This window comes from Saccostrea cucullata, unplaced genomic scaffold (assembly GCF_032062105.1).
Source record: "Saccostrea cucullata isolate Sc308-1 unplaced genomic scaffold, CSIRO_AGI_Scuc_v1 ctg884, whole genome shotgun sequence".
NCBI classification, from domain to species: Eukaryota; Metazoa; Mollusca; class Bivalvia; order Ostreida; family Ostreidae; genus Saccostrea; species Saccostrea cuccullata.
Window position 1 is genome coordinate 1 of NW_026941193.1, and position 14,312 is coordinate 14,312.

General features: G+C 36.6%; 1 protein-coding gene across 1 annotated transcript; it reads right to left on the reverse strand.

The window, feature by feature from the left end:
- Positions 1–10,734: 10,734 nt before the first annotated feature.
- On the reverse strand, positions 10,735–12,760 carry LOC134257382 (transmembrane emp24 domain-containing protein B-like). The gene is made up of 4 exons (XM_062740007.1): positions 12,541–12,760; positions 11,783–11,900; positions 11,394–11,539; positions 10,735–11,059 (listed from the first exon to the last, which is right to left on the reverse strand). Exons 1-4 carry the CDS (start codon positions 12,757–12,759, stop codon positions 10,826–10,828), a joined length of 717 nt encoding a protein of 238 aa, XP_062595991.1. The 5' UTR covers position 12,760; the 3' UTR covers positions 10,735–10,825.
- Positions 12,761–14,312: the final 1,552 nt, after the last annotated feature.

Here is a 14,312-nt window from a genome sequence, read left to right on the forward strand (position 1 = left end):
ATTAAGAGAAAACTACAAAGAAGTCTTATTTTTAGTAGCTATGAAAAATTTCATATATTTGCAGCATTAATGGAACATGGGACCAGAAATTGACATTAAAGCAACCTATGTGTCCCTGTAAATGCAGTTCATGTTCAACTCCAGATGCATACATTTTAGCTTGAGAAATGTCTACCAAACATTTACAACTACTCTTAAGTCGACATCAAAAAGCTTCTTGAGCTTCTTATTGACAATATCTATGTTGTTTTTGGAGACCAGGTCTTCCAACAATCTATTGGAATTCCCAAGGGGTACGAATTGCACCCCGTTATTAGCAGGCCTATTTTTGTATTCCTAAAAAGCAGACTTTGTGCACAATCTTATGTCTGAAAGGAAGAAAAGACTTGCTGTGGCCTTCAACTCGACAATTAAATATATTGAAGATGTATTGCCAATTTTAACAATTGTAATTTCCAATCTTATGTCGATCCCGCCGAAATATGGCCGAAAAATGGCCGACTCGGCGTTCAACAATATACAATCAATCAATATGTCGATACGATACTAGTATATCCTGGTGAACTTGAGATAAAAGATACAACAGTCTGACACATCTGTTTCATATTTGGATATTTTACTTGAAAAAGACGTTCATGGTAATCTAACAACCAATCTCTATGATAAACGTGATGACTTTAACTTTTCTATCATCAACTTCCCTTACTTATGCAGCAATATACCTTCATCATCTGCATACGGAGTTTATGTATTTCAGTTGATTCGATACGCAAAAGCATGCTCTATGTATGAACAATTTCTAAAAAGAGGTAGATTTTTGAGAAACAAGTTGATGAAACAAGAACATCAGCAGTCTCCTTTAAAGCTATCATTTTGTAAGTTCTATGGTCGAAACAATGACCTTGTCAGTAAATACAATTTATCATTGAGTCAAATGCTGACTGACGTTTTTCATACTTATTGTTAGTCCATTACTTATACACTGAATTGACGACAGATTTTTTTGTTATTTCCCGATCATGACAAAGAGGACACGGTGGGTGTGACCTATTGGCAAGGAAAGCTCACTCCTCCATGGTACCTGATCCCACCTCTGATGTTTTGGAGGTCCGTGTTTGCTCTGCTCCTATTTTATATTGTTTTATGGACTTTTGATCTTGAATACTGTTCGTAATCTCCGTATGTTTCATCAAAGTAAATCCAAACCTTGGATTCCATCTGGTTTATTGTTTGCCACTGAGACTCATACTTTTCTAGCCGAACAGAAATGTTACTTTGTCCTTTCACTCTTAGGGGAATACCATCCGCAGCTACGTTGTTCTGTGAAACAGTTTCTAAGAGAATATTAATCGACTTTGTCAATTCCTCAACTTACAGAAATAGTTAACGTCCCGATATATATGGCACGCCAAATTCACAAAAATGAGCGAAACATAGTTTCACAGTCGATAAACTAGGTTTATCGGTTGTAAACTATAGTTTACGGACTGTAAACTATAGTTAACAACGTTAATCTATATTTTACATCTGTAAACCATAGTTAACGCGATAATCTATGTTTCACAACCGTAAACTATACTTAACGCTGAAAACAATCATTTGCGATTGCAAAACATAGATTATCTGATAAATACAGTTACAAAATAGTAAACTAGGGTTTACAACTCTTAACTATAGTTTACGATCGTAAATTATAGTTTACAGACAAGAATCTATGTTTTATCAACAAAATCTATTGTTAACGTAAACTATTGTTAACAACCCTAAAATATAGTTTTACAGATGAAAACTATAGTTAACGAATTGTAAACTATAGTTCACGGTTTGTAAACTATAGCTTACAGTCGATAAACCTAGTTTATCAATTTTGAAACTATGTCCAGCAGGCCAAATGTTTATCTATATTTTACATTTGTAAACCATAGTTAACGCGATAATCTATGTTTCACAACCGTAAACTATAATTTACACCGAAAACAATCATTTGCGATCGCAAAACATAGATTTAAGGAATCACTGTCTAGTTAGTATGTCTGCTAAATGACTGTGTGATGCGTACAGTGTGTGTGTCTGTCTGTGTCTGTGCTTATCACTCTCGCTTTCAGCTCCACCCCTGGCTAGCAGCTTGCTGTGAAAGATAAGCAAAATTATATTTGTAAGTCTTATCTGCCAGGTATAGCCTCTCCACAGTTAGACCTATGTGGCCCAGATATGGGATCCTCCTCGAGGTAGCGGATGGAAATTGGGTACCTTGAGGTCCCAAGCAGAACCACAGGGTCTTGGAGGAGACTAGGCCCCTAAATGCACGGCATGCATGGCCCACCGGCGAGTGGATATGCCCTGGTGCCTGCAATCCTAGTTCCCAGCAATGGGTAAATTGCAATGAACTACTGCCTTGTAGATACCTTTGGGAGAAGGAAAGGCTAAGGAGTAAACCCTACAGAAATCTGGAATACCACAAGGCTGATGGTATAACCACACTTCTGGCAACTCCATGCCAGGCAAGCTGGCACAGGTAACATCTGAGATGAGACAATTTAACCTTCATGTCTAAAGAGTGAGTGAGATCAGATGGTCTGGATCTGGAAAGATGAAAACCACCACCGGAAAAATGTTCTCTAAAGTGGAAGGGATGAAACCTACACCATGAAGGAATAATCATCATACTCAGGAAAGGTGTAGAGCGATGCCTGCTGGAATGGAAGCCCATCTATAATAGATTGATTAGCGCAAGATTGAAGGACAAACGCAACAGCATCACATTAATACAATAATATACACCAACCAATGACAGTAGCGATGAAGCAAAAGACAACTGACTTTTACAGTCAGCTACAAACAGAGACAGAAAAAATACGACACCGACCGCCTTGTCATTATGGGAGACCTCAATGCTAAAATCGGAAAGATGAAAGAGTCATGGGAAAGCATTGGGTTGGGACCAAAAATAAAAATGGCAAAAGAGTGGTGAAGTTTTATGCTATGAATAACCTAGTGATAGGAGGAACCCTCTTCACACATCGTGATATCCACAAGCTGACCTGGAACTCACCAAATGGAAGGGACAAGAACCAGATTGACCAACGGATGATCAATGGCATGCGGAGACTCTCTTAATTTGATGTCAAGGTCAAGCGTAGTGCTGACGTAGGCAGCGACCATCACCTGGTTACAGCAATCATCATGATCAAACTGAAAAAAGCCGACGCAAGGCCTGAAACCCAAGCGCTTTTGACATTCAGAGACTAAGGGACAGCACCGTGAAAGCTGCTTTCATCAACGATATAAGAAACAGATTCCCAATCTTTCAAGACATATCGGATGAAGAGGAGACCAATGTGGACAACACATGGAAGCAAGTGGTGAAATTGTACACTGAAAGCAGCGAAAAGAAATTAGACCTTCGCAAGAGAAACACCGATAAAGACTTTGTCCAGCAGGAGACTCAGATTGCTATAGAGGAGAGAAAGGAAATCAAGAAAAAGCTGCTGCAGGTCAAGTTCCCACAAATGCATGAGAGGCAAGAGTGGCTGTATAATGAGACCAACAAGAGAGCCAAGAAGCTTGCACGCCGTGACAATAGAGAAGCCATGGATAAACTTGCAACTGAGACAGAGGAGACGGAAGTACGGGGAGAGCAAGTGAGAGTATATAATATCAGAAAACAAATGTGTTGGTAAATTTAGTGGAGACACAGGAGGACCTATCAAGGACAAACACGGAACACTGCTGACAACAGAAAAAGAAAAAAGAGAGATGGGTTGAACACTTCTGCGAAGTTCTTAATCGACCATCACCTGATGAAGCTGTTGTCATACCAGAAGCCACAGAGGATCTGGACATCGACACTGACCCACCAACTAAGGAGGAGATAATGAATGCAGTCAAGACTCTTAAGAACGGAAAGTCACCAGGACGTGACAATCTTGATGCAGAGCCTGGAGGGGAATCACTCTATTGTCTGTGCCAAGTAAGATCCTGGCCAAAATAATCATCAAAAGAATGTCAGACGCCGTTGATGCTGTATTGAGGAAAGAGCAAGCAGGATTTAGGAAACATAGAGGATGTACTGATCAGATCTTCGCACTCCGCAACATCATAGAGCAGTGCACAGAGTGGCAGAGACAATTGTATGTAAACTTCGTGGACTTTGAGAATCCATTTGACAGCATACATCGAGATAGCCTTTGGAGCATCCTACGCCATTATGGTATTCCATCTAAAATGGTCCATCTGATAAAGAGCTTTTATGACAACTTTAAATGCTCAGTAGGATACAATGACACCTTCTTCGATGTTAAAACTGGAGTCAGACAAGGATGCGTAATGTCTGCAGTGTTGTTCAACCTGGTCATCGATTGGGTCATGTGGAAGACAACAGAAGACTCTCCAAGGGGGATCCGCTGGGGCCTGTTTTCAACACTGGAGGATTTGGACTTTGCAGATGACCTTGCTCTAATGTCTCACACACACCAACATATCCAAGAGAAGACAAACAGGTTGCAAACATATGGACAGCAAGTGGGACTACGCATCAGAAGACGGAGACAATGACACTTAATGTGGAATTGCCTGCCCCTGTTAAGGTAAATAGGGATCTCGAGGAACTACACCAGACAGACTTTATTTACCTGGGTAGTATCATTACACCAGAGGGTGGCTCAAAGGAGGACATACACAGGCCAGGAGAGTATTTAGGGAAATGAACAACATCTGGAGGTCTGCACAGTACAGCACCAGCACCAAGCTGAAGCTTTACCAGAGCTGTGTTGTGTCAACTCTCCTTTATGGATCGGAGTGCTGGAGAATAACGGAGACAGATCTTGGCAAACTGCGATCCTTCCATACCACCTGCCTCCGCCGAATACTCAGAATTTTCTGGCCCGATAAGGTAACAAATGAAGACCTGCTGAGCAGATGCAAACAAGAGGACATGGGTACCATCATAACCAAGCGCCGATGGAGGTGGATTGGACATGTTCTCCGAAAAGACCACCAGTCAACAACTAGAACAGCACTACATTGGACACCAGAGGGCAAAAGAAAGAGGGGGAGGGCAAGAACATCATGGCGAAGGACAGTAGAAGGCGAATGCACCAGACCTGGGGATCGTTGACAAGGCTAGCCCAGGACAGGCAAGGGTGGAGGAATTTTGTTGCTGCCCTACACACCACAGGGTGTAAAGGAAGATGATGATGATGTCTAGTTAGTATAGTATGCCAGGGCATCAACGATAGTGGGAAACATGGGGTAATTTGCATAACGGGTGAAACCCGTTATGCATAAATTATCCCATGTTTCCCACTATCGTTGATTTCCCTGCATACTATACTAACTAGACAGTGATTCCTTATATTTCCATTTCTTTGTGAATTAAAATTGTGGATTTAGACTTTAAAAATGTAGACATAGACTTAAATTACACGAGGACTTCCATGCTAATTTCAATAGTCCTCTCAACTGACGTCAAACACAAGCCGCACAAGATTTACATGCATATTTTGCTTCCTTAGCGTCAGACACAGAAACAGATGCGCACGAGATTTGAACGCATATTAGGCCTCCTTAGCTCCTGACCTATCGACCTGCCTAATTTACATTCCAGCAGAATTATCAAGAAATAAACTCCGACAACTTTCAAAGAGTTATCACAGAGAAAAAAAATAGAAATGGAAATATTATCTGATAAATACAGTTTCTCGATTTGTAAACTGTGGTTTACAACTCTTAACTATAGTTAACGATCGTAAATTATAGTTTACAGGTGTGAATCTATGATTATCAACAAAATCTATTGTCAACATTTTATTACAGACAGATAAACTTAGATTAGCATTCGTAAACTATAGTTAACAACCGTTGTTGTAACAAAATGTAAACTATAGTTAGGAGTTGTTAATCATAGTTTCACAAATTGGGAAACGATATTTATCAGATCGTTAACTATAGTTAACGGTTTGTAAACTATAGTTTACAAATCGTGAAACTGTATTTATCAGATAATTATGGCACGCCAAATTCACAAAAATGAGATAATCATAGTTTCACAATTGATAAACTAGGTTTATCGACTATAAACTATAGTTTACAATGTAAACTATAGTTAGGAGTTGTTAATCATAGTTTCACAAATTGGGAAACGATATTTATCAGATCGTTAACTATAGTTAACGGTTTGTAAACTATAGTTTACAAATCGTGAAACTGTATTTATCAGATAATTATGGCACGCCAAATTCACAAAAATGAGATAATCATAGTTTCACAATTGATAAACTAGGTTTATCGACTGTAAACTATAGTTTACAATGTAAACTATAGTTAGGAGTTGTTAATCATAGTTTCACAAATCGGGAAACTATATTTATCAGATCGTTAACTATAGTTAACGGTTTGTAAACTATAGTTTACAAATCGTGAAACTGTATTTATCAGATAATTATGGCACGCCAAATTCACAAAAATGAGATAATCATAGTTTCACAATTGATAAACTTGGTTTATCGACTGTAAACTATAGTTTACAAACCGTAAACTATAGTTAACGATTCGTTAAGTATAGTTTCATCTGTAAAACTATATTTAACGGTTGTTAACTATAGTTTACGAATGTCAATTTAAGTTTATCTGTCTGTAATAAAGCGTTAACAATAGATTTTGTTGATAGACATAGATTCACGTTTGTAAACTATAGTTTACAATCGTAAACTATAGTTAAGAGTTGTTAATCATAGTTTCACAAATTGTGAAACTATATTTATCAGATCGTTAACTATAGTTAACGGTTTGTAAATTATAGTTTACAAATCGTGAAACTGTATTTATCAGATAATCTATGTTTTGCAATCGCAAATGATTGTTTTCGGTGTTAAGTATAGTTTACGGTTGTGAAACATAGATTATCGCGTTAACTATGGTTTACAGATGTGAAATATAGATTAACGTTGTTAACTATAGTTTACGGTTTGTAAACTATAGTTTACAACCGATAAACCTAGTTTATCGATTGTGAAACTATGATTATCTCATTTTTGTGAATTTGGCGTGCCATAGATAATCTATGTTTTGCAATCGCAAATGATTGTTTCCAGTGTTAAGTATAGTTTACGGTTGTGAAACATAGATTATCGCGTTAACTATGGTTTACAAATGTAAAATATAGATTAACGTTGTTAACTATAGTTAACAGTCCGTAGACTATAGTTTACAACCGATAAACCTAGTTTATCGACTGTGAAACTATGTTTAGCTCATTTTTGTGAATTTGGCGTGCCATAGATGAAAACTATAGTTAACGAATCGTTTACTATAGTTCAAGGTTTGTAAACTATAGTTTACAGTCGATAAACCTAGTTGTGAAACTAGGTTTAGCTCATTTTTGTGAATTTGGCGTGCCATAGATATAAACCAAAAGATTACGAGGTTAACATGAGCATTTATGAAGAGGCCTAAATCTAGACTTGCTGTTGCATGTTTTACTGTACCTGTGATAGACTAGACTGTATCATTTTTCTCTTGTGATCTTTCCGCATTTTCATTATCTTCACCTTGAGCCTGATTCTGAGTTATATTTATTTAATTTCTCGAAAAGCTATCTCTGATTTCATGTCCACGTTTTCCACAATGATGACACTTATAAGGAATAACAACTGATTGGTTCTTTGAGTCTATATTCTTGACAGTTTCTCAATTTTGCTCTCTAATTTTATAAGAGACAAGTATAACTAATTCCTCTAACTCCAATGTCAACATCTACTTGAAAATTTCTTACAAACCTAATGTCATGTCTTCGTTGTCTTTCTTTGCTTTCGACTTCTAGTCGTACCACATCATCAAGTGACTTTGGTCGAGATTATTGAACATGGAGTCGCAAGTCACAGCCTGCCGATGCATCAACAAACTAGTCTTTGGCGATTACTTTTCTTACTTCACGGGGAACAACTGGGTTGGCTAAGTGAGATGATTGACGAATACATTCCCCTTGATCTCTTAAGTCCCTGTCTGTTTCTGACTTTTTTTTCTTCAGCATTGTTCTATACAATGTACAACTCAGTTTGGTTTTCCGGTGTGAACCTGGTCATTAACGCATTGCACAAGTCCTCATTTGTACAATCTGTCCTCTTAATGAAGCAGCCAATTAAGTGAAAACTTTTCTGTCGAGAGTTCCAAATATTGATATCACAGCAGGCATCAAAGTGCATCAAAGTGCGTCCTAAAGTCAATCCAATATCCTGCGCCATCAAATTTCGCTGCTCTCGTTGCCCAAAGTATATTCCGTGGTTTGTTCTTATTTGTTGCACTGACTGTCTAAATTATATTTCGACTGTTGAACAGAATGATATTGAACCAGTTCCTGCGTTTCGGTCGTCTGACCAAGTCACATAGAAGTTGTAAACGGAGCAGCATATCTACTAGTACTCCATGGCGATCTTGTTGTAGTAATTGATATAGGGAGGGGCTTTTGCTAAACTTATCCTGATAAATCATATTTGCTCTGTTTCCTTGAAGCACACGCTCTGCTACCTTTATTTTCTTCTTCCTCATACGATGTATAACTTGGCTTAGGGGACATTTAGTATCTACAGTCCTATTTGCCCCTGTTGCACCTTTTTCTCTACCTAAAATGTTCCTGTTTTCAGATGTTAGTTCATTTAAACTGGATTCAAATGGCCGATATATATATTCATTATCTACTCCCGAAACGTCTTCCTTGTTGGATTTGTAGACGTCTTTGGTGCAGATTCGATACTGTCCTTGGATTCTCTCAGTTTCTCATGGCGTGCACAGCACTTCGGCCGGCCAAAAGTTCCTCTTCTTTATCAGACATCTTACTTCTACGAGAGAAGTATTTTTTCAGGAAATTATCTATGTTACGTCCATGGAGTTAAAGAGTAACATGAATACTGATAAATAAAACGTATTGTTCATATCTGCTAGTCCTTTTATTAATGTTAAGGCAACGTTACACTTGTTCTTTGTCCGTGTTTGCTCTGCTCCTCTGTTTGTTTAATGAACTTTTGAGCTTGGATACTGTTTTTTTTAATCTCCATATACAGTACTAGTATTTCACGAGCTCACTTATGATATAAGTCTCACTTTTACAAAAAGAATATGTCGTAAAAAAGTGAAACTGAGATAAAAATTAGTTTGTCAAAGTTTTATGGCCCCAGAGCAAGTCGTTCACAAAAACAAAGAATAATATCGGCCCCAAGGGTGTCCCCTTGGTACTTCGGATAATACTGGTGCTGATTCTGACATCATGCCTTCAACGACCTCTGGCTGAGTTCTGTTGTTTAGAAAATGAGTCACTTTAAGACAAAATAGGGTCATCGATTCCATAGTAATGTAGCTTTTCAACCCGGTACTGATGTGAATGATATTGATACTTTATTAAATGTCTTGGAGAAGTCGAGAAGCACAGCATCGCTCTGGGATAAGTTTGGAGCTTGGACTAGAAAATGTTCGGAACTGCAGGATCGTCATTTGCAGCATGCCAGACAGGATGTTGTACTGGACGAAAAACTGCTGATAGACCTGTGGAGCTTGTTTGTGACACTAGTTGATAAACTAGTAGTTGGATGGTTAACTCTTCTCTCCTTGTCTGAACCGCTTGCTTTTGGCGGGTCAGTCTGGATAGCAGCCATTTAACATCCTTTTGGCTGACACTTATGGACTGAAGGTCTTTTACTAAGATTGTGAACTACTGAATCACCCTCAATAGAGAGAATAAAGGAGAACTGGTTGTTCAGACTTACCGCCTTCCTTCTTAGTTTTAAGATTAACTCTGAAAGTGTCATTTTTTGAGTAATAAGATGCCACTGCTGTCACCTTTTTGATCTTCCACCAAGGTACACAACTACCTGTTGCATTTATCATCAATCATTAATAGGGACTCACTGTGCTTACACTCTGCTTGAAATAACTTCTATGTGCGCTGTAGTGAAGTCAGTTTAATACCTTTGGAGCTTCTGAAGCTTTTCTCGTTCTGCTGGAATGCTAGTATGTATATCTGACTGATTTGTTGCATCATAATATGCTACACCAATAGATTTCAACTTGGCCAGATATGTTTCTTGAGTTTATTCAGGTACCTTGATTTAAGAGACACCCAAAGTTAAGCAACAGGTAGGTCGATGGTGTGCATGGCCGGTTTGGAACTGAGGTGAAAATGGGTGAGGAATTCTCTCGATTATGCATTTAGGAACAGGATTTGTCACCCTGGTGTCTGGCTTGTCGATACAACTTTGAATGTTTGCGTCAATCTTATGGCATCATCTTCACTATACAGATTCGCGGAGGTCAGAAGCAAAAACAAAACAAAACAAAAAACAACAACAACAACAACAAACAAACAGACAAACAAACAAACACAAATTTATACCAATTTCATTGGCAGTGTTCCTTGTCATAACATGTTATGGTGAACTTGATGACATATAATAGACATATAAATATAAATGTGAACTTAATTACAATGAAATTACTAAACCAATAATGAAACAAATCAATCAATACATCCAACAAATACTTAAAACGTTAATAGTTAATGTCTCGATCTCTATATCGACACAAAATTTCAATTTTGAGCAAATTTCATTCGGAAAAAATGCCTTTAATACCAGGTAAACATAAATCTCAATTTTGGTTAACATGAATAATTGATAGATTGCATTTCGATACAACTAAGTAAAAATATATTTACAGTGGCAAAAATTTCATATTTTGACTGTGTATATGTCACATATTTATTTCAACGATGAAAGGATGAGATGTATGATAAAATTTAACCGGCTTCACAAACAAATAGTGTCGATAAAATGTCATTTTAGGCTCTTGGTTTTGACGTTGGAGTCACAGTTTGCACTCTGAATAACCTCCTAAGACAAAATACTTGGAATACTCCCGTAAAAAGAACAACACACATTTGGAAAATGGACCAATAAATGACGTATTTGTTATTTCCGGTCACGAGATACCAATCCTTTATGACGTGCATTCGACTCTCTGTTTGATGGAGTTTCATTTGTTCTATGGATGTTTGGACTCCAGCAAGTGCACCCTTAATGTTAAAATAATATAGACTTCTATTATAAATATGTACTGGAATTTACAGAAATTTGTCAGCTTATTTATATGCTTTAAAATTTATAATTTTGATAATAATTTTCCATTCCAGAGATTGGAATTTTATGTCCTTTGAATTATTTATTCCCAAAAATAAAATTCTTAATATATGGAACAAATCCCTCTTTCCCAAAGATATTTATTATCATAAGAAGATAGATTTACTCCTGAAGATACATTTTGTTGCTTTTTGAAAGATATACAGGCATGATTTTAATTTTTATTATTGATACATAGAAAAACGATTGCAAAGATTTTTCAGTACTTACAGTAAAATTGTTGACAGAGGCACTGACACTCTGAATCTCCTCCAAGTATTTGGTCCATTCTTCTGTAACGTACGTCACGATGTAAATGTATACCAGCTTCCCGGCGAATCTACTGGCGGTATTGTCGAAACAAACTTGATACGCACCTGTTAAAAAAACAGAATAAATCTAAGATTGGTTCATAAACACTACATTTGGTCTATAAAAGCTTTAATACATGTATTGGCAAGAATATAGGGCATCTTCCCTAATCTTTTTCTCTGTGGAGAAAACGTACAGATGGTATCCTGCTTTAAAAATAAAATTCAGAATTTTATAGATTCATGCAGGTACTTAAAAATACTGCTAATAAGGCTTTCAAAGTTAATATTGTGAGAATGGTGCTCTACCAAACATGACCGCTACATGGTCTATCTTTCCGTCTGTTTGGTAGGGGAGATGTTGGATGATTTGATGATGAGGGTCTATCAACACCACGTTAATGGACCTATCTCCTCCCCGCAAAACCTGCAATATATAATCCTCACCTGAATTAACTTTGGAGACAGTTTTGTCAACGACTTTTGGTAAAGTATTTTTATTTTATATTATAAATGGATACTTCTTTTTTCATCTTTTCAGATAATAATTGCTTTATTAACATTAACAAAACTCACAAAAATTCCTTAAACAATTTCAATACGGTACATGATTAAACGATTCTCTTTGTATCAATTGAAGGAAATTGTAAGAATCTTTGACTTTTATTTTTAAATTGATATTGAGCCATCAAATCTTTCTACTTTTTTCCTGACAGAAATATCAACAATATGAATAATTGTGTAAATATTTAAAATACACAAAATTGTTCATGTTTCTGTACTTAATTTAATAAGTTTCAATTATTCATTTGTTTATTTTTAAGAGGTCATTTTATGAATGCCATTTTATGAGATATCACAATTAGCTATTAACACAGGTAACAAAGATAAATACACCTGACAACCAAAGAACTTAGTGGTTTATCTCAGATATAAGATTTCGTGTTACAAGTACTTGTGAATTTACTTGAGCTCTTACGTAAAATTTCACACACATAAATTAATTTTATATTATTCATTATTTATCATTAACAAAAGTCCTCCATTTTCTTACAATGTGAATTTACCTCGAACTGTACGTATAAATTGGCTCCCTCTGCCACTTTCTGTACAAAACATTCCTCTATTCCCGCCTTTACGTCGACCTTGAATTCATGCTGAGTTCCCGGAAGTGCATCGAAATCGAATTCAAAGTTTGGCAGACTACCTCCAAGTTTTTCTGACAACGACACTTGACAGAAACAGAGTAAGTAAACTAGATGTGTAGATTTTGTGGACAGCGCCATGTTATCCACGTGTTTCTTGTCCAGAACTGATAAGATATGCCACCACTTTTAGAATATTTCTTAAAATATTGATTTGTTTATGGCGACAAAATAAAGTTTCAATTTTAAAAATATAATTTCTTCTTTTTTAGCTCAGCAAATCGTAAAAAAGTACATAAAAATATCATTCAGGATTTTAATAAAGTATTTATAAATCAGGTTTAGCTTTAAAATATTAGTATGTGTCCAAATATCATTCAATAACCCTCCTTGTCACCTTAAATGTGCGTCAATAAATGGTTCATTTGCATGTGCTGTTATGGAGAAGATTTTTTTTCCTACGTATATGAAACTCGTTTCTATCCAAAGAATCTCACTAACACTATAGGGACTATCCTAGCGCAGTCACTCCAAGGCGACATTACATATACATGTAATAGTAATTTGATCCTATACCTACCTAGCAATCTAATGAGATTGCTTAACTAAGAGCTTATAACTTGAAAGAAGCAATGAATCGACAAAACTTGTGAATAATTGCAAATAAATAAATTCATTACATAGTGTTTTACAGAATTAAATGAGATGATCCCTATATATTCCGATGTACTAGTATCCGAATACTAATATCCATATATTCTAACCACACCTAAAATCTCTCGGTATTGGTTCAAGCAAATACTGCGGTATGAATCTTCACTATCTGATTATTCCTGAATATTTTAAAATATCACTTATCATGGCTCTGTTGTTCCCAAGAATTATTTTTTCCCTTATATTCCCTATGATGAAAAACGATTATCGCAAATTGTAGTTCTACATACTCAATGTAGATCTCGAAGAGCTTAAGCCTAATTTTTTTTGGCTAAAAATGGTTCTTGAGAGAACATTTCACGAATGTTCACTTAGTACTTTGATTGCCATAATTTAGTCCCATCCTTTTGCCGCTGGTAATGGATGTAACGTAGAATCCCGGATTGTTAGAAAACTTCCTCATGTTTCTTTCTGCTGAAAGGAAATGTCATCGTATTCAAAAGAAAAAGAACTCCAGAATATATTTTCATTAATTTTTAGCTCACCTGAGCTGAAGGCTCAAGTGAGCTTTTCTGATCAAAATTTGTCCGTTGTCTGTCGTTGTCGTTGTTGTCGTTGTCGTTGTCGTTGTAGTTGTCGTCGTTGGCGTCGGCGTAAACTTTTCACATTTTCATCTTCTCCTCAAGAACCACTGGGCCAATTTCAACCAAACTTGCCACAAAGTATCCTTAGGTGAAGGGGATTCAAGTTTGTTCAAATGAAGGGTCAGACCCTCTTCCAAGGGGAGATAATTATGAATTAGTGAAAAATTAATGTCATCTTTTAAAAATCTTCTTCTCAAGAACCAATGGGCCAGGAAACATGAAACTCATGTGGAAGCATCCTCAGGTAGTGTAGATTCAAGTTTGTTCAAATCATGACCCCCGGGGGTAGAGTGGGGCCACAATGGGGGATCAAAGTTGAATAAGAAATACATAGGAAAAATCTTTTAAAAAAATGTTCTCAAGATCAGGAAAGCGATTATTGGTTATAATTATATG